Source organism: Muntiacus reevesi, chromosome 4 (assembly GCF_963930625.1).
Source record: "Muntiacus reevesi chromosome 4, mMunRee1.1, whole genome shotgun sequence".
In the NCBI taxonomy this organism is placed as follows: domain Eukaryota; kingdom Metazoa; phylum Chordata; class Mammalia; order Artiodactyla; family Cervidae; genus Muntiacus; species Muntiacus reevesi.
The window spans coordinates 170,201,407-170,223,040 of record NC_089252.1 but is presented as its reverse complement, the minus strand read 5'-3'; the positions used below and the strand labels follow the sequence as shown (position 1 = coordinate 170,223,040).

Genomic DNA, 21,634 nt, shown 5'->3' with positions numbered 1-21,634 from the left:
CCCAACAAATTAGTCTTCTCCCTAGCAGCAGCATCTTAATTTAAGAAAAGGTGACAACTGTAGAGTTACAAATAAAAACTATGATCCTTACAAGTTAATAAAATGGCATAGATTATTAACCTCCATAAGCAGGCAACATCTTTTCATGATCAAATTAACTAAAACAGCCTATAAACATATAAAAAGGAAAGCAAAACCAATAACACTTACTTAAAAGATACTGCCAGTAACACCTCCAGATCTCGTGTAAATTTTTAAAAACTAGCTGAATGAGGTATAGAGAAAAGGACCAGCCTCCTACCAGGATGATGTAAATGGGACTTTTCTAAAACAGAGTAGAAGTGAAAGCAAAAAGTTACAACAGGCTTTCCCCACATACAAGAAGCAAAATGGAACCGTGATTTAAAAAAATTCAACCTACTAAAAATGCACAAAACATCTCTTTTAAAAATATGTACTTTACACTTAAAATAATACGGTCTGCAAAGAACACTAGGAAAAAGATGCTAAACAACTTAAAAGCCTGACTATGTAAGATATATAATTAATAAACAGGAAAAACACTTTAACCACTCCCCCCCACACACACTGTACACAGGATTTCAAATAAAAAGAGAGAGATTGTATGTCATCAGGCTCCAAGTTTCATCATGGAAAGTATCTTTCTGAAACGAGGAAAGAGTAGGATATTGACTTATCAGCCATCAATGAAAATTTTCAGTGCTGTAAGATTATCCAAGAAAACAGTCCTTCATCTATCCAAGCTCATCCTAACTGCATGTGAGGATTCTGCCACTTACCTTGGGCATAAACTTGGACACTACAAAAATGATGATGAGTAAAGAGGCCACAATTCCCACACTCATCCCAGTAGAATAGTAGAAGATTTGACTTCTGCAGAGAGAAAATTCATTTCACTGCTACGTTTGTATTCTTTACACATGGCACTGTGCATACCAGGCCACAATCCCAGCCAAAAGGCAGAAAAAAGGTGCGAGATGAGAACAGGCATTTGCTCAACGTTGGAGGGCAGAAAACTGAAGAGACCAGCAGTGTGGCTGCTGCCAAATTATGAGGATCGGTACCAGCGACGGCCCCTCAGACACACCCCGATAACACACTCTGCTGGCCTCCAGCTCCCAGCCCCGAACTGCTCCCCACCCGGCTTTTAATCAGGCTCTTTCTTCTGGGAACTGCACAGCTTCTCTGGGGAGAAAAAAGGGATGCGAGGACTGCCAGGTGGAAACTAATAACAAGAACTGAAGTGCTTACCCCAAAGGGCACAGAACAGAGTCTAGGCTTTTTCTGCCAAATATCCCTCCTTCATTTCGAATTTCTCTCAGGATCCCCAAAATAAAGAACAACTTCCAACAACCTCACTCCAGTTGAACTTCAATTGGTTAAGCTTTCCTTCACTACTTCACAAATATTCTCCTTATATACGAAGTTAATGTTGATGCTATCTCTGCTGAATGTTTGTTATCTGTGTGTATGGGGGTTAGTCACTTAGTCATATCCGACTCTTTGCAACCCCATGAGCTGTAGCCCGCCAGGCTCCTCTGTCCAAGGAATTCTCCAGGTAGGAACACTGGCGTGGGTTTCCGTGCCCTCCTCCAGGGGATCTCCCCGACCCAGGGACTGGACCCAGCCCCCTGCGCTGCGGGCGGCTTCTCCACCATCTGAGCCATCAGGGGGACTACGCGTTTCCTCTGTATTTGCACCTGCCTGTCTCACCGATCTTAGCTAGCGGGTTTCTACAGGCAGGAAGTGAGTGAAGTGATTGATCCCTGCTTCTTTACTTCTGAACAGCATGAAACTCATCCTGTAAAATGTAAAACACAGCCCTGTAAAAACGAGGGCTAAACATGGCTAATGGGAGAAGGATGGTGATATACTGGCTAAATCCCATCACATGATGGGTGACCTAATGGGGGAATTTCATTATTGCCAATCTTACTAACACAAGAAAAAATAGAAATAATAACACACATTAAAGTATTTTTTAATGATTGAAGCAGGTAATGACTTAGCCCATCCATAAAGGGAACGGCAGCACTTTAAGACTTCATGATAGAAGTCAAGCGGGGTAGGTCTGAGCATCCTCATTCCGCCCTCGAGCCTTAGAACCTACCTGCTCAGCAAGTCTCCACAAAAAAATAGTGTAAATCCAAGGAGGAAAATTAGGAAGAGTTTGGGGTCAAATCCTGAAATAAATAAAATATTTCTGCTTAACGAGGGAAACAAACAATTTAAAGCATTACAGAATAAAAGGCAATGTTGGCATCACTGGTCAGCTAATGCAAACAGCCCACCTAAACAGCATTTTAACAGCATTCCACACAAAGCCTGAGCAGCCTTCCGAAGGGAAAGTATAATCAGGTCCCCATCCAACCTATACTTCCCGGAAGAGTTTGTTTTGTTTCGGCTGCCTGCGCTGAGGCTGAGAAGCTAAGCTCTGCGTTGGTTGGAGCCAAGATACCATCAGCACTTCATGCAATTGCCCACAAGGGGTCTCCACCACCCTGGTTTTCAAGCCTTAAGTCACACAGGCTCAGACTCAGCCCACTGGCCCAGAACTCTGGGTCAGGGCCCTCGGTTGTTCTCCAAGAGGCTGCTTTTCTTGACCAACACCACCACCTACTTCTTTTGACAATATCTGAGCGCTGTGTTGCTAAAGTCTACACTCAGTCCGATCGCCCAGGACGGGGGGTCCAAGCACAGGCCCCTTACTGGGGCACCAGTCGCTCCCACGGCTTTCACATTCAAGTTACGTCTAGGGGAGGTCCACAAACAGGAGCAAGAGGCATCATGAAATGCAAAAGGAGGCTGATCCTGTTCAACCAAAGAACTATGGAACTCTAGGACAGTTAGAAGCGCACAACAAATTTCGTAGCGAAACCCGGAAACATTTCTACTGCTCACATTACTCTCCTGGGAGAGTAGTTACCAAGAGACCAAAAGTCATAGAGAATTCAGCAGGATAATGATCTGCCTCTTCTGTGAAACTTTCTCAGATACATCCAGAGAAGGGAAAACTCCCAGTTATACTAAATAAGCCTGAAACTGCAGTGATCTTCATATTTATGGTTCCACATATATTCTTTTGCTTGTGAGGTATTCAGGTTTATTTTGTTTGATTTAACCATTCATGTTTTTAAATGTAGGCTGAAATATACAGGCCTGAAATATACAGGCCTACAGTTAAAGCACCCACAAGACAGGAATACATCTATCTAACTCTGAAGAATGCTAGGTGTATCAGCTCAGAGCCGCTGCAAGTATTAGGAATGCAAGCCTTCACCATCCAAGTATGAGAGCACTCAGAAAGGCTTGTGGTGAAGGCTGACCTAGGCCTGAAGGCTTTAAGAGGGGTGGAGTCTCTCTGCAATGTTTGGAGCAGTGGTATATTCAGGTTATAATCAGAACCAAGATGGAGCTGTCTTGGGCTGGCTTCTCTCACTAATTACACCCTCCAAAGCTCGTCTCTTCTCACACAGAATCCACCAGAAGAACAGAGGTGAGACTTACTCCGAGTCACAACGACACTGTATTTGGTGTCTTCCTCTAAAACCTCAACTTTGAGGCAGGTTTTTCTGCTGTACAGACCCACATTAACATGGGTGTCATTCAATTTCTCTTTTAAAAAGGAGGAAAAAAAGTTCCAGATACTAAACTGCTCTAGCTCCTTCAGTTTCTGTTCGTTCTCCACCTGGGTGACTCGGACCAGTTTGGAACTATTCACCCGGATCTGTAACACAAGCAAAATCGGGATGAGAAAGAAGGAAGCAGGAATTTAAACTTTTTCCAAATACAATTTGTTAAAAAAAAAAAAAAAAAAAAAAACCTTTAGCATAAACAGCTGAATCATTCATGGCACTGGCTCTTCGCAGGCTTAAGAGAAATATGGAGATAAAAGATAAAAGCAGCTAAAAGATAGTTGTGCAAACAGCACTGCACATGGCTGAGAGGCAGCTGTGAGAACGTCTTACTGTTAACATGGGCTGAATCTACTGTTAGGCTAGAACATAGGGGTTAAAAAAAAAAAAAGACTTCCAAGCTGAAAGAGTTACCAATACAGGCATTTATGAGAGATTACACAAAGCAAGGGTCCAGAATATAAAGAAAACCGCCAGGCATAAACAGCACCAAACATGTTCCCATAACAACAGGCTGAGAAGTTCAACGCTTTGTCACAAATTACTGATTATGGGTAAATGTGGGTTATAGTGTGCCCCAGATGGAATATGATCTTTATATCAGACAACGAAAAAAGAATTTTTTGAAAAAGCCCACCCTTGTGTTTTTAGATATGAACAAATGCCCTGATCAGTGACTATGCTTACAGCAGCAGAAACATTTCCAAAGGACTCACTTTGTTTAATCACTACAGCCAGACACGCTTGCTTGCCAGGTGGCTCAACAGTTATGAAATAAAAGACCAAAGTCATTCTATCGAGGGGAAACCAGTTCAGGGCATTTATGCAACATCTCAGGCAGAATCAAAACAGAACAGTAGCAGCAAGGCAGAGTGTACATCCTGACAAGCAGGCAACAGTTTCCAGCCCAGAGGCACACGGCCTTTAAAAAGAAAGAGGGGTGTGTGTGTGTAAAAGGAGCCGGGGAAGAGAAGAAAATAGTCTCTTGGAGAAAAGGAGGAAGGAAGTTTACCTCAGGGTCAACTACTGTGGGCCCCTTAAAGGAACAGAGAGAGGAACACAAAGCAGGGAGAAAGGCTTTACTGATGAAAACACTGATGAGATTAAGAATAACTGCAATCTTATCAAGGTGGTTAATTTTATACATTTATATATATACTTTTTAATTGTGAAAAGGGAAGAAAGTGTCAAAGTACTCACTAATCAGATATTCACAAAACCTGCCCCTCCCCAGAGCCTCCACATCATTACCTGTATCCGTGTCCACACGTCATGCCACTTTGGGATAAGCGCATTTTTGTAACAGCATTGTTGACTGGTATTCATATAAAAAACCTGGGATTCCTGAAGCATGACCACCTTTAAACCAATTTCGGCTTCATGCAAAGAAAGAAAATAACAATTAAATATAATAACAAAACAAATTAATAACCACAACTTATTTCATAAAAAGAATTAAACTGACTACTTTCTAAAAGCTGGAGTTAAAATATCAGGGACTGAAAAAAAAAAAAATCAGGGACTGACACAAAGAAGAAAACTAAGATGGAGATGGGAGAAGGAGTAAGGCAGCGTCTTGCTTCCGTCAAATGTAATGTTTTAAAAATAGTCACTGATCCAGGATGAGTAATAATAAAATCCACTATTATGTGTGTATTAAGACAGACAATATATCTCATTTAACCCTCCTAACAATGCTATCAGGTAGGCACTCTCATAATATTCATTTTTATAAATGAGGAAACTGATATTTAGGAACAATTAAATACTTTGTCCAAAGCCACAGAGCTAATAAATAGCTTAACTGAGATTCACACCAGGTCCTGTTTTTCTTACAAAGGCTTACCTAAAATAACCCATCCAGTGATTTCCCCTATTCCTTTCCTGAGTAGGATGAACAAAATTAGCAACATCTTTTGTATTTAAAGTACTTTATTTTTTTTATATTTAAAGTACTTTAAACAGATACTAAAAGACTGCAAAGTTTCTTTTTCCTAGCTGTTCTTGTTTCAAGTTTTAAAAGTGGCCAATTAACATATGCAGTCCCTCAGTTCAGTTCAGTCACTCAGTGGCTCAGTGATGTCCAACTCTTTGCGACCCCATGAATCGCAGCACGCCAGGCCTCCCTGTCCATCACCAACTCCCAGGGTTTACTCAAACTCATGTCCATTGAGTCGGTGATGCCATCCAACCATCTCATCCTCTGTCATCCCCTTCTCCTCCTGCCCCCAACCCCTCCCAGCATCAGCGTCTTTTCCAGTGAGTCAACTCTTTGCAAGAGGTGGCCAAAGTACTGGAGATTCAGCTTCAGCATCAGTCCTTCCAATGAACAACCAGGACTGATTTCCTTTAGGATGGACTGGTTGGATCTCCTTGCAGTCCAAGGGACTCTCAAGAGTCTTCTCCAACACCCCCTCAGATTTTACCAAAACAGAAGAGGTGCCCTCAGGAGTTTGTACTCAAACTCAGCCGAGTTAAGGTTAACAGGTGACCACTCTCATTATCTTCCCACCTCAGACTGCACAAGCTACCTTCTTTACCACAGAACATTTCAGTATCTTCCTTGTTCCACATTGTATATAACAACTCATCAAATGCTACTCTAAGTGGAAATGTAGTTATCACTTTGGTTCTCAGTGTAAAGGGGGAACGATTTAAATAAACTAACAAAACACTCCAAAACAAAAACCTCCACCAAAACTTACAAAGCCAGTTACACACGCACAAAGGCAATGACACGATTTGAGAGTGAAGCTAAGACTAATTTTGAAGTTAAATTCAGTTCTAAACCTAAACATTAAGAGCAAAAACTGCAAAATACTTAGAAGGAAAAAAAAAAGTGTGTAAATCTTTGTGACCTTGGATTAGATAATGGCTTCAAAAAATTTAAAAATTGTTTGTTTCAAAGGCCACTATCAAGAAAATGAAAAGACAACTCACAAAGTGGGAGAAAATATTTGCAAGTCATGTATCTGATAAGGGTCTAGTACCCAGAATATATAAAGAACTACTACAACTCAACAACAAAAAGAGGAAAACAACACAATTTTTAGAATGCATAAAGGATTTGAATAGACATTTCTTGAAAGAAAATATACAAATGGCCAATAAGCACAATGAAAAAAGGCTCAACATCATTAATCACTATGGAAATGCAAGTCAAAACCACAGTAAAATGCCACTTCCCAACTCAGCAGGATGGCTATAACCAAAGAAAAAGGAGGGCAGTAACCACAGTCGGCAAGGATGTGGAGACACTGGAACCCTCACACACTGCTGGTGGGGATGAAAAATGGGACTTTCTGGAAAACAGCTTGGCAGTTCCTCAAAGACAAAAACAATTAGACATAGCAATTCCACTCCTCTGTGTACACCCGAGAACTGAAACCATGTTACACAGAAACCTGTACATAAAACTTCACTGCAGCAATATCCATGACCAAAACGTGGAAACACCCTAAATCTCATCAGCTGATCACTGGATAAGCAAAAAGTGGTATTATCAAAACGATGGAATATTATCCAGCCACAAAAAGAAAGTACTGACACATACTACATGAACCTTTAAAACATGATGCTGAATGAAAGCCAGTCAACCAAAAGGCCACACATTAAATGATTCCATTTATGTGAACATCCACAAAAGCAAAGCAGATTAGCAGTTGTCAGGGGCTGGGAGGAGAAGGAATGGGGACTGACTGCTCAGGGGTATCGGGTCTCGTTTTGGAATAATGAAGATATTCTGGAATTAGTGGTGATGGCTGCACATTGCAAATACAGCTGACCCTTGACTGACAGATGGGTAGGGATGCCGCCTCTCTGCTCCTTCAAAAACCAGCCCTCTGGACCCACAGTTCCGCATCTGTGGATTCAACCAACCAAAGACCAAGAAGTACTGTAATATGTATCTATTGAAACTAAAAATCCATGTGTAAGTGGACACATGCAATTCAAATCTGAGTTGAGCAAGGGTCAACTGCATACCAAAAACCAATGAAAGGGTGGATTTTATGGTATGTGAATTATATCTCAATATTTTAAAATTCAGTTGATTTTGTGGGGGGGAGGAAGTTTTCCTTCACCCTCTTAAGAGTGTCTGGCTAGGCCTGAAAATTAAACTGACAAAGACTTATTAACAGGGAAAAGCATATTTATTTGTTTTATGTGACTTTCCTTGTGGCTCAGCTGGTAAAGAATCCGCCCGCAATGCAGGAGACCTGGGTTCAATCGCTGGGTTAGGACGATCCCCTGGAGAAGGGAAAGGCTACTCACCCCAGTATTCTGGCCTGGAGAATTCCATGGACTCTACAGTCCATGGGGTCGCAGAGTCGGACTCAACTGAGCGACTTTCACGTCACATGTGACATGAAAGTCTCTAAGGAAATAAAAACCGGAAGAAGCAGACCCAAGTACTTTTATGCTAGCTTTGATGAGAGTGGATCATCACAGAGGAGTAAGACGGGCTGAGGATGAGGGAACTGCAGCAAAGCGGGGGGAACTCAGCAAGGCCTGCTCATTGGGGTTCTTCTTTGTATCCCCTGTCTTCAAAGCTAAGGGTGCTCCTTCCCTTCCGGTATGGGGAGGGCACCTCTCACGGGAGGGTTTTACGGCCTATTTCAAGGAAAAAGGGCAAAGCGGGGAAGGTCAGAGTGACTTTTCAGCTTCTGTTGTTTTCTCAGGCTCCTTCAGCTTCAAATATTCAGTATGCCAAGGTGCCATATTTTGGGGTAGAATGTCCTGAACCCCATCTATCAACCTCTCACTAGTGTTCAATAGTAGTTTGGATTCCCTCCAAGCCTATTTTTCACAAAGTGAAACCTTTCCAAAATTCTACTGACATTTGTTTCACTAGCAAATCCACAAATATACTCAAAGAACACCCACTCACAAATTTGGATCAAGAGTTTATTTTCTTCTGGAGACTGTAAGAAAGTAAAATTCTGTGAAACTTAAAACTAGTGTGTTAACAAATAAATTTTTAAAAACCCAAGAGTCACACTTTATTAACTCCTCTCCTACAGCAAGTAATATAACACAGCATATCTTTAAACCCATTTTCAAGAAAGTGTGTCAGTCGGTCAGTTGTGTCGGACTCTGAGACTCCATGGACTGTAGCCCACCAGGCTCCTCTGTCCATGGAATTCTCCAGGTAAGAATACTGGTTGCCATTCCCTTCTCCATAGGATCTTCCCAACCCAGGGATCGAACCTGAGTCTTCTGCACTGCAGGTAAACTCTTTACCATCTGAGCCACCAGGGAAACAGTAAGATACAAATAATATGTCAGTAGCACAGGCCATCTGAAAAACTTAATGCCAGGAAAAGGCATTAGTATTTTTAAGACAATTTGAAAACTCTTCAGGGGCTTCCCTGGTGGCTCAATGGTAAAGAATCCACCTGCAATGCAGGAGACCTGGGTTCACTCCCTGATCCCAGAAGACCCCACGTGGCGAGGAGCAACTGAGCCCCCGGGACACAGCCGCCAGGCCCAGCGCCCGAGCCCATGCTCCGCAACAGAGCGGCCGCCGGGGGAGAGGCCCGCACTGCAGCTGGAGAGGTCTGCACGCGCCGTAAGCAGCAAAGACGCCCTCACGGCAACAAAGACCCAGTGCAGCCAAAAATAAATCCATAAAAAGACAAAACTCAGTAAATAAATTCTTCATTTTCCTAAAGAAATAAAATATATACAAGAGGCAGCACTTTGGGAGGAATTCCCTGGCAGTCCAGTGGTTAGGGCTCCAAGCTTCCACAGCAGGGGACATGGGTTCCATCTCTGGTCAGGGAACTAAGACCTCCAACGAGGTAGCCAAAAAAATAAATTTAAAAATGCCTTTTAAGCTCAAAGATCAAATTCTTCTTGCAATTTAGTGGGTCACAACTTGCTTGCATGTATTTACCCATGAACTAGCTACTCAAAAGTTAGAAACTTATTTACTTATATTCATCAACTTTTCAATCAACAACACTGATCAATTAACATCTACTGGTAGAAGGTAATGAAAATGATTCATAGTATGTGAGGACCAGAAAAGACCTAAAAAAGTCATGAAAAACCACCTCCTCTAATTGTTAAATAGCCTCTAATCATTTCTGTCAAGAGGTAATCCAGTTCATACTTAAAAGCATTTTAAAATTCTCCTTAAAAACTAGCATCTTTAAGTTAGTGGGCTTAGCAAAGGATTAGTCAATGGGACTAATCCTAATGATGCTGGGACGATTGACAGTTATCTGTAAAACAAAATTCATCTAGATACTCACCTGACACCAAATGCTAACATTAATCATTGGTTAAAAAGTAAAATGAATGTTAAAAAAAGTAAAATGAAAAATAATTAAATTGTACTGCAAAATATACACATATAAAAACTCAATTCTGGAAGGCTCTTTTAGTATAAAATCAATGGAAATAAATCTAAAGGATAAAATCAAGAAACTTCCCTGGTGGTCCAGTGGTTAGACTCCAAGCTTCCAACACAAGAGGGTGTGGGTTTGCTCCCTCGTCGGGGAACTAAAATGCCTACGACTCCCTGGCTGTCCAGTGGTTAGGACCCCACACTTTCCCTGCCAGGGCCTGGGTTCAATCCCTGGTTGGGAAACTAAGATCACCTGTGGTTCTCGGTTTCACCAAATAAAAATTTTAAAAAGAATAACATCAAGCAACCACATAAAAATATAAATCTTCTATTTAAAAAGATATAAAGAAAAAAGATAAAAAGGGACAAACATCAAAGGTTTGTAATAAATAATTATAAAATATATATCCTTAATGTTAAAAAGGTTCATCAATTGATTTTAAAAGTACACAGAAACCCCAATAAATAGTGATCACAATAAACAGACCAAGAGCAAAGGACACACTCTAAAAAAATGTAAGTCTAAACAGATAATTAAATAACTAATGAGCATTTGAAAGATGCTACTTCACAAATAATGCATGAAATTCAAAATAATTAAGATACCACTTTCAATCCATCAAATTAGCAAAGGTGTTTCAGTCTGGAATACCCAGTGCTGGCAAGGATAAGGTCAAAAACAAATAAGAGCTGACAGTGGTATAAACTGAAACCTATTTTCAGAAAAATATTTTAACAAGATGTTTCAAGGGTCTTAAATATATTTTAGCCATTTCTAAGAATCTATTCTAAAAAAAAAAAAAATTTGTCCATAGCATAAAAGTAGAATGACATTAATGAAAACTTTTAAATGACAAAGGAAAATGTACAAAACCAAATGAGAAACAACCTCTGGTAACAACTGGTGGCCTCCAAGAAAGAGAACTGGACTGCTGACAAGTTCATGAATGTATTACAAATTCAAACAAAATTTTTTAAATTAAAAACACATGGAAACAGACCAGAAGAAAGACTGCTTTAACGGACTGACTCTGACAAAACAGTGAAATTTCTGTTTTACTTCTTTATGCGTAATTGTTCTTGTCAAATAGTCTAAAATAAATTCAAATGATTTTTATAATCGAATTCTTCAACAACCTTCAGTGAGAAAGAAGTCTTGCCTTTTGAAGTACTGCATTCTCTCTTTCGGTACCTCTCACTTTAGAAAGATCTCTATTACATGACTGTCTTTTGTAGCTACCACCTACATCATCCACTAGGCCACGAAGAACAAGTATTCCCTGAGTTTACCCTTCTCCAAACCACAAAGTCCCCATTCATCTCCTTATTAAAGAAACCTTGAGACTGCTGACTGAGCACTAAAGAGAGGCATTTTGGAATAAACACTTTCATCTCCACAGTACACAACCTCTACGGTTAAACATCTGGTCAAAGGTCATTCAGATCATATGCAGTCCATCAAATGATACTCTGGGCCCTGACTGGAGAAAGTGTCTTCTTGGATACCTATACCTCTCTCCCTTAAAAAAAAAAAAAAAAAAAAAAGTTTCAGACGGTCGCAGCGCTTTTGAAACTAGTTCTGTAGATTCTTAAGGTTGTGAGATAACCTTAAAGCTGTAGCTCAAGATAATCATCAAGTGACAAGAAGAGGTAGCAAACGATGGGAGAGGAGAGAAAGGATATGTGTTTACAAGATATGGTTATCCTTAACCCCAAGAGTCTCAACTACCTCCAGTGGAAGCTTCCAAACTTATCTTTCTACAGTGCAATTAACAAGGTTCGAAGGAGGGGTTTTTTTTTGTTGTTGTTGTTGTTTTTTAACAAACACACCCTAGGTTTTCTGAATTAAAACGGAAGAGGAAAATAATTTCATCCCAGTCCAAAGCCAACTAAGCAGCAACAGGCATCAAGAAAGTTTGCCTGAGGAATGGATAAATTTCCAAAAGAAAATTACTAGACGTTAACTAACGTTTCTATCTCTTTTCGGAAACTGGAATTTAACTGCTCCAGATCGGTTCCATAAGGCCGGTAGGGGCCAGGATCTTACAAGTGCGCAAGATATTGATAAGAGATCATTCCAATGAAGTACAATCATCTGTTCAGTCATCGCGCCCTGAGTCCTGACAGCATATGCTCAGGTTTTGCTAATTTCCTGAATGAACAGGTTGCTCCCTTTCCAGTGGCAGTTCTGTCTGTCCACATGGTCCTAGGGTCACCTTCCTTTAGCCAGTGAAGCAAGGCGGAGCCCCCTGGACCGCTTCTCACCCAGTGCAGGCCTCCCGGTCTCCGCCAAAACGGCTCCAGGCTCCTCCCCATTCTGGATCGCTCCCGCAAGCCGCCCCAGGGCCCTCGGCCCCTCAAGGCGGGCGCCCATTCGCCAGGGATGTAGCTCCTTTCTCCGCACCACGCCCGCGCCCCTCAGCAGAATAACGGCCCACGCCCTGGGGACACTCCCCGCCTTCCCAAATATAAACCCCCGGCACCCGCCCCCGCGGCAGCCGCTGCCCGCGGTACCTGAGCCGCAGACAAAGCAGCCGCAGACGACCAGAAGCAGCCGCACTGCCCCGCCGCCCCCGGCCCCCCAACTCCAGGGCCCGGCACCAACTGCCGGCAAGACCGCCACTTTCATGCCTCCCGCCATGGTCGCCTCACGCCGCCGCCTCCTCACGTGCCTCTCCCCGGCAACTAACCCGGAACAGGCAGGACCAGCAGCCTATTGGCTACAAGGCCCGCCCCTATCAGCCAATCGGATGGGCGGTGCTTCGAGCACGCGGTCCGGTTCGCACCCTATAGTCCCGCCTCTTAGCAACTGCTGCGGGAGCAATGGCGACAGGAAGGTCCCGCCCCTCAGCAACATGCTTCCGCCTCCACTTTATTTACAACTGGACCGATTGATGGTAGGCTTAACCAATAGAAAACCAGAACGGGCGAGGCGTTCTTGACCAAACTTGTCATTTCCATCGAAACTATCTCAGATTCCTTCTGTTTGCTTTCTTTGCTGTTTACCGTGATCTTTCCGTTGTGGGAAACTTAAGTCGTCTTAAATGATTTAAAACGGAAGCTATACAAAAAATTCTGTTGACAGTTTTATAGGGAATAAACATTAACGTATAAAAATGTAGTCGAAGGGTAGGGTTATTTTGTGGGGGGGGGAGCTAAATGCATGCGAAGATTAAGAGAAGCTTTTTTATTCCTCACAACATCCTGGGAGATAAATAGCTTCATTTATAAAGAAGACAGAACTAAGACAGAAAAAGGAACCTGCCCAAGATTGCAGTTTCTTGGGCTGGGCTGTGGTTCCAACCCAGGTCTTACCCCAAAGCATGAGTTCTTTCTAAGCATCAGGTGCTTCCAATTAAATGGCTCACACGGTGAAAGCTTAGCAGAGGGCCTAGCACATAGTAAGTGTTCAATAAATGTTAGTCGAAACTGAAGCATCTAATTTTTTAGAGGATCTGGTAGTTCAGTTCAGCTGCTCAATCGTATCCGACTCTTTGTGACCCCATGGACTGCAACACCCAAGGCTTTCCATCACCAACTCCTGGAGCTGGCTCAAACTCATGTCCATTGAATCGATCATGCTGTCCAACCACCTCCTCCTGCCTTCAATCTTTCCCAGCATCAGTGTCTTTTCTAATGAGTCAGGTCTTCGAATCACGTGGCCAAAATATTGGAACTTCAGCTTCAGTATCAGTCCTTCCATTGAATATGCAGGACTGATTTCTTTTAGGACTGACTGGTTTGATCTTGCAGTCCAAGGTATTCTCAATAATCTTTTCCAACACCACAGTTCAAAAACATCAGTTCTTCAACGCTCAGCTTTATGGTCCAACTCTCACGTCCACATATGACTATTGGAAAAACCATAGCTTTGATCTGATAGTGGTAAGTAGGAATACTAGAGATGATGGAGTCCAGTGAGTTAATCAAAAATTCAGAGAAGGAGGTAACTGCTGCGGAAGGTTCAAGTTTTCAAAACAGGGATTTTTTAAAAGTGAAAACAAAGCCGAGCAACAGGCAAGAGAAGAAATTTCATTCTCAGAAAGAGAAGTCAAGGCCACCTCTGGTGCAACAAGCATCCTATCTCTCACACGCTTCCACCACACACTGCCCTGGCTGACCTAAAGAGGTCAGTATCCGCAGTAATACATCTTGTTGCTACCACGTACCCTTGATAGTGTGTGGAGAAAATGGTATTCCTGTGGTTTTCCTCCTCAAAACTCACAAAACTGAGATACATTTAGTATTAGGTCTCTCAGTTGGGTCCGACTCTTTGGCCATGGACTGTAGCCTGCCAGGCTCCTCTGTCCATGGGATTCTCCAGGCAAGAATACTGGAGTGGGTTGCCATTTCCTTCTCCAGGGGATCTTCCCCACCCAGAGATGGAACCTGGGTCTCCTGCATTGCAGGCAAATTCTTTACCATCTGAGCCACCAAGGAAGCCACTTTAAAAATTCGGATAAAGAGGTAAACTAGGGACTTCTCTCATGGTCCAGTGGTTATGACTCTGCACTTCCACTGCCAAAGGCGCAGGTTCAGTCCCTGGTGGGCGAACCCATAAGATCCCACAAGCCATGTGTGGTACAGCAAAACAAAGAGGCAAGCTACAAAATACCTGATCAATACTCCTCATGGTCATCACAAACAGGGCACCTCTGAGAAACTAACAGCCAAGAGGAGCCTAATAAAATATGGAAACCAAATGTAATATGGTATCATGGATGGGATCCTGAAATAGAAAAAAATTAGATAAAAACTAAGGAAATCTGAGTAAACGACAGGCTGTAGTTGGTAATAGTGTATCAATGCTGGTTCATTAACGGTAGTAAACACAGAGTATTAATATACGATAGTAACAGTGGACACTGGATGGGAAGTACAGGACAGCTGTACTATCTTCTCAATTTTTCTGTAAGTCTAAAACTTTTAAAAAATAATTTATACACCCACACCCCTCAACACACAAACACACTTCATTTTCTGCTGCTGCTGCTGCTAAGTCACTTCAGTCATGTCCGACTCCGTGCGACCCCTTAGACGGCAACCCACCAGGCTCCATCGCCCCTGGGATTCTCCAGGCAAGAACACTGGAGTGGGCTGCCATTTCCTTCTCCAGCACATGAAAGTGAAAAGTGAAAGTGAAGTCGCTCAGTCGTGCCCGACTCTTCACGACCCCATGGACTGCAGCCTACCAGGCTCCTCTACCCATGGGATTTTCCAGGCAAGAGTACTGGAGTGGGTTGCCATTGCCTTCTCTGCTTCATTTTCTACCAGGTCCCGAATTCTCAGCATTCAGAGCTTTCTCTTCGGTTTTGAACAAGGCCAGAGAACAGGGGAACGAATTCCAGAGGATTATTTACTTTTTTTTTTATTCCCTACCAGGGATTGAACCTAGATCTAGCAGTGAAGGCAATGAGTGCTAACCACTGGACCTCCAGAGAATTCCCACCACTGACTGTTAAAATGTGTAAATGCAGTGTACAGTAATAAGACTGGTTGTCCATAAACACATCACACCTTATCATCCAAATGAGTTCCGTCCCTTCCAGGTACTCAATTCAAGAAGATTTTAGCCTTGTTTTAATAATATGAACACTGCTCAAAACACTTTGAGAATCATCTTCAGAGTCTATAACACACACTTCAATGAATATTCATTATCTGCAGGTGGATCTGATTTATGCAAATAACCAAAAAAACTCAGGCCAACGCTGATGAGTAAATGGGGCAGGAAATCTGGATCGTAAATGTGTTTCAGAATTTTTTTGGATTTTAGAAATGTAATATGGTGCATATGTAATAAATAAGACAGCAATCTCAGTGGGGTCTGGGACAGTACCTCATAAACAAATTAATGTTTCTGCAATGAGAGATGAATATTCACATTGGTATAAATGAAAGTGGCATAAATGAAACTATAAATAACCTTATGTATTAATAAACTATTTCACTCTCCTCTTTCACTTTCACTAAGAGGTTCTTTAGTTCCTCTTCGATTTCTGCCATAAGGGTGGTGTCATCTGCTTATTTGAGGTTATTGATATTTCTTCCTGTAATCTTGACTCCAGTTTGTGCTTCATTCAGTCTGGCATTTCACATGATGTACTCTGCATGTAAATTAAATAAGCAAGATGACAATATACAGCCTTGATAAGCTAGGAGGTCCGCCACAAAGTAAGTTCAAGTCAGATTAGGTTTTGTAGTCAAAAGAGATATGAAAAATTTTGGTTTTTATAAATTTAGGAAAAAGACTGCAGATGGTGACTATCTGATGACGATGCTCCATTCTATCCACTCAGTCACCCAAACTAGAAGCCTGAGAGTTACTCTAAACTCCCCTCTTCCCCCAACCCTTTAGCCAATCATCAGGTTCTATTCATATTACCTGATGATGATCTTTTAAGGTTTTTTTGAAAAATAATTATTTAGTTCTGACTTTTCACTATGCTGGGTCTTCACTGCAGTGTGGACTTCCCTCTCGTTGCAGCGAGCAGGGGATACGCTCCAGCTGCTGTGTGTAGGCTTCCTGCAGTGGCCTCTCTTGTAGAGCATGGGCTCCGGGGCTCCGGGGCTTCAGTAGCTGTGACTCCTGGGCTCTTCAGCACAGGCTCAACAGCTGCAGCGCAAGGTCAGTCGCCCTGCAGCACGTGGGTCAGTGACAGAACCCATGGCTCCTGCATGGGCAGGTGGAGTCTTTACCTCTGAGCCCCCAGGGAAGCCCTGATGACTATCTTTTAAATCTGTCCTTTCCTCTCCATCTCCAGCGCCAGTGGTTTAGTCTAGCACCTTGCCATCTCTCTCAGCACACTTTTGTTTCCTTCAAGGTGGCCTCTCTGCAGTTTTTACATCCCTAAAACCTTTTCTCCACACCACTCCTAAATACAGATCTGACCAAGTCACCCCCATGTTAAGGCTTTATGGCTCCATGGTATCTCCTGTGATACTTTATGGCCCACGGTCCTAATATCACCTAACTACAGATGCAGAGAAACAAATCTGGGCACTTCCCTGGGGGTCTAGTGGTTAAGAATCCACCTTGCAATACAGGGCACGCAGGTTTGATGCCTGGTTGAGGAACTAAGATCTCACATGCTACAGAGCTGCTTAGCCCGTAAGCCACAACTAGAGAGTCTGTGCCCCAGAATGAAAGATCCCCCACGACGCAATGAAGATCCCGAGTACTGCGACCAAGACCCAACACAGCCAAATAAAAACAAACAAGGCCATCCTCTGTGCTCACAGAGCGCCTCATATACTTGTCACGTAAATAAAAGAGACGACTTCTAGCTACGCAGTGCCACTCAAACGTTGCTGTGGTCTTTGCTGTTCAGTTGCTCAGTCGTGTCCGACTCTTTGTGACCCCCATGAACTGCACGCAGCACGCCAGGCTGCCCTGTCCTTCACCACGTCCCGGAGCTCGCTCAGATTCATGTCCATTGAGTCGGTGATGCCATCCAACCATCTCGTCCAAAGTTTGTTACCAATCTGCAGTGAAACAATTTCAGAAATTAAGTGCAGGCATTTAGAAACTTCTATAGCAATTTGACAGCAAAATTTTATATTTATTGAATCTAATAAAATGGGGATTTTTAAAATAATTCATTGTTAGTGTTTTTTAGAGGGTAGTGCACTCTACAGTGATTGTAGATTGCTTTAAAAGTTGGTCCTGGGCTCACCTGGTGGCTTGGTAGTCCTAAATGCTGCCAGTGCAGGAGCCATGGGTTTGACGCCTGGTCTGGGAAGATCCCACATGCCATGGAGAAGCAAGCGGGTGCACCACAGCTATTGATCCTGCGCTCCAGAGCCAGGAGCCACTGCAACTAGAGAGCAGTCTCCGGCCTTCACAACTGGAGAAAAGCGAGTGCAGCAATGAAGACCCAGCACAAAATATATAGATGAATAGATAAATGATTTTTTTAAAAAACTTGTCCTTTACTGTAGGTTGAGAAGCACTGGTCTAGAATATCCTAAATGAAATGGCCTTGTACACCTCCCAGGGCTCCTTTTTAATCACCAGCAACCCCCATCCAGCAATAATGAACAATTTCTAATTTCTCCAATGGATCATTCTGTTTCATACTTCCATGTAAATTTAAACTCTGTTTTCTGTGACTTGATTCTCCCTTCTTCCTGGAAATCTATTTATACTTCAAAATTCTAGGCTGCATCATCACTTCCTTTGGATGCCTGTCTCAACCAGCCCCTCACAACTCCAAGCAGAAGATATCACTTGTCGCCATGCCTCTATCACTGTTCGTAGCCCTATTATTGCACTTTATTGTAATTATGTGTCTACCTCCCCTACTACCTATGCGGCTCTGTAAACATAGAAATGAGGTTTGTCTTTGAGGGTGAAGCATCTCTGGTGAGATGGCTAAACTGAAGGACAATACTGCAATTACAATTCTAACATGTTAATGAAAGAGCTTTAAAAAAAAAAAAAAAAGAAGCTCATTACTTTATAGTCATATTTTTCTGTTACCAGCAAGGATTTCAGACTTTTACCTTTAGCACCTGGGTATGAATTAATTTACCAAAATAGCAAACATTAGTAGGCCAAGAAGCCAGACTTGGGAGACTCACTGGCAACTTTAAAAAGGAAGAAGATATGGAAAACCATTGTCACCACGTGAACAGTTCTGCCCAGGTTCAGCCCCCTCTGTGTCAATTGCCCTTTTCAAAGCTGCTCAGGCCTGGAAATAGCATCATCAAGTCACTCATTTCAGAGGACCCACCAGATACTAGATCAGAAGTCCTAGGCTAGAGGTGGAAACAATCAACTATAATTGAAACATGCACGAAGAGCCTTGGGGGGGGGGGGGTGTCACTGAGGGATGGGAGGAATCAATTCTGCCTAGTGGCCTTGCAGGAAGGACAGGGACCAGGACCGGTGATATTTGCGCTGCATTTGCCCTGGTGAAAACTTGGGGAGGGTCGCTGGTGAGCAGGGCAATCTGCTGGATGCAAATCTACTCGTGCCTAGTAATGACAATCCTTCTGGTTAGCAATTTCCTCACCCCTCTTCCACCCACTTCCTTCACAATCTTTTCCTCTGTTCTTGGAAAATTGCGACTGAGAATAGTTTCCCTTCCTGGAAGAGATCGGTGTAGCCTTAAACTAATCCTTGATTAAATGGGACCCGCTGCTCAGCTCTGCGTCCCTCTGAGAACAGCCCCCTGGGAGGAGAAGGGAAGCAGGTGAGCCCGGTAGAGAAGCGGGCTTGGGCCACACTGGGGAAAACGGGGCTCAAGGAGAAAAAGAAAAGAAATTAATTTTTTTAATCTGATGCACCTCTTTTATCAACCCCCCCACCTGTATCTTGTCTTTGTTGTTGTTCCCTAGTTTCTCTTAATCTCGGTCTCTTTGTTTCTGTCTCTCTCCGTTTGCTAAGGGCTGGAAATTCCTTGTTCTCAACGGAAGGGAGGAGGAGGGGAGCTGGAGGTGGTTGGTGTGGGAGAGAAGCGAAGAACAGACATCTCAGCAGCTCCGGCTGCGGGGGAGTCTGGGCCTCTGGCGGGGCTTGACAAGTCAATGGTTTTTAAAATGTACATATTTTTAAATCCACGCAGAGGGGCTCACAAACCTAGAGACACAGACACACAAGTAGATGTAAAGAAACGTATAGATACACAACCTCGGGGTAAAGAAGTACAAACTGGGAATAACGTCTTAAATTTGCTTCTGAGCATTTCACAATTTACAGAGTTTTCAGATACACTCTCACTGGAACCTCACGACAACCCCGAGAAACAAAGATGCAAACACTCGGGAGTTTCACTCTCAAGCACACGTTCGCACCCAAACAGATTTCTTCTGACCCCGCGGGGCGTAGGCTAGCCCAGTGCGCGGGGTTCTTCTCCCCTCTTCCCTCTCTGGCCCAGTGCCGGCCCCAGGACCAGGTCCCTTCCTCGTTCTCTTCCCTGGGCCGGGACCCAAGGCCAGCGCCCGGTCGGTTACCGCCCCCTTGCTTCACGCCCCATTTCGCCCTCTTCCGCGGCCGGCCGGCGGCTCCCCCCGATCCCCGGGCTCGGCCCCGCCCCAGGGGGGCCGGGTGGGAGGGGGCGCCTGGAGCAGAGGCTGCGTGGGCGGAGGATGTGCGTCACGGGGCGCGTGGGCAGAGGGAGGGAGGAGGCACGTGGAAACCCGGGGCCAGCCGCTGGCAACCCAGGCTCTAAAATAACCGGAGGGGAGTGGGGGTGGGGCGCCCACACACCTAAGGGGGGGCGGGGTGACCCCGGAGGGACCCCGTGTCGCCGCCCTCCAGTTGCGGGACAGAGGACTCAGTTCGTTCCTATCACTCCCCACCCCCGTGTTTGTGGCATCATGGAATGGAGAAGAGAATCTTGGCTACCGAAATTCCCCCCGGTGATGCGATGCAACCCCCCCCTCCTCTCCGGCCCTCCACTAAAGGCCGAAAAGGTCCCCTCGCCAGGCCAGAAGGTAGAACCAGCCCTGGCCCAAGCCACCCACTCCAGGCCGCCCCGGGCCACTCCGAAGTGCAGAAGGGTGGGCGGGGCGGAGGTTTTGGACCAGGGGGAACCTTGCCTCTGGCCAGCGGCTCGCTTCCCGCCGCCTCCCCCCACCCTCCTTCATTTCCTCGGGGCCTAGAGCCGCAGGGCCGGGCGCTCAGAGCCCCCGCCTGTCCGCCCTCCCGGCCGTGGGCGGGAGTGTAATGGGAACCAGATGGAGCCGGGAGAAACAAAGGGGGCAGGGAGTGGGTTTCGGAGAGGGGCAGGCTCCTCGAAGGAGCTCCTCCCTCCTACTCCTCGGTAGGGAGCCACGTTGGACACGCTCGGCCTGCTGCCCATCTAACTCAGGGCTCTTGCGGGCAAAGTGCCCTAACAGACGTCCCTAGAAAGGGTACCCTCCCTCTCCAGGGTTCCCACAAGTCTCCCAGGAACGGGTCCTCATCCGCAGCAAATAGGGTGCGACCAGCAGAGGAAGGCGGGGTGCCCCTCCCGTGCCTGACCTAAGCGCCAACAAAACCCGTCGCGACTGGAATCGGCGCGCGCCTAAGTGGTAGCTTCTAACAAACCCCGCCCATTCCCGTTTCCCAAACTTGGACGTGGACTCCAGGCCGGGATGGAAGGGCGCCTGGGTTTCCGAGAACTGGCTCTTCCAACAGCTCCTTCAGGGGCTGGGAAAGAGCGTTTGGGGATGGATGAGATTGCTGCGGAGCCCCAGGCTCACAGACCTGCCTTAAGCGCACTCCCTAAGGGAGTCAGACGCACGAAAGGAGACGCGCACCCCGAGTCTCCAGCAACTTTTCCCGGCTCGCTCCTAACGTTCACAAGCACAGCACCGCGAGGCTGGAGCGTGGGCAGCAGGCGTCCGCGGGGCTGTTCAGACGCGCGTGCCGTCCTCTGCGGTGCTCGCTGCCTTTGTGTACCTGTGCGTGGTTGTGAAACTCCGCTCTCCTCTCGGAGGGGAAGGGGGAGTGGGAGTAAGAATGTCGCCGGCTGGGCGCTCACGTGGGTACGTGGGCGCGGAGAAGGCCGGCTGTGCATCCGGCGTGGGCGGCACGGAGCGACCTCGCCCCGCCCGCTGGATCCCCAAGCCCGCCTTCCACAGCCCGGCCTCGGTCACCTCGGTCTCCGACTCGGCGCCCCGGCTGAGTCCCCGCCCC

General features: G+C 44.9%; 1 protein-coding gene across 6 annotated transcripts in view; it reads right to left on the bottom strand.

Moving 5' to 3' along the window:
- Positions 1–21,558, bottom strand: part of NEMP1 (nuclear envelope integral membrane protein 1) — a 28,432-nt gene extending 6,874 nt beyond the window's left edge. For 2 of the 6 annotated variants that reach the window (XM_065934846.1, XM_065934847.1), the window contains exons 1-6: positions 12,523–12,681; positions 4,908–5,032; positions 3,529–3,748; positions 2,132–2,204; positions 801–894; positions 211–325 (exon numbers count right to left, since the gene is read on the bottom strand). In XM_065934846.1, the coding sequence (XP_065790918.1) occupies positions 211–325; positions 801–894; positions 2,132–2,204; positions 3,529–3,748; positions 4,908–5,032; positions 12,523–12,649 (754 nt within the window). In that variant the 5' untranslated portion in view covers positions 12,650–12,681. Of the gene's footprint in view, positions 1–210; positions 326–800; positions 895–2,131; positions 2,205–3,528; positions 3,749–4,907; positions 5,033–12,273; positions 12,419–12,522; positions 12,682–13,323; positions 17,494–17,684; positions 17,856–21,202 lie in introns of those variants that run through there. The other 4 variants (XM_065934849.1, XM_065934851.1, XM_065934852.1 and 1 more) reach the window with 4 other exon arrangements.
- Between the last annotated feature and the right edge of the window lie 76 nt (positions 21,559–21,634).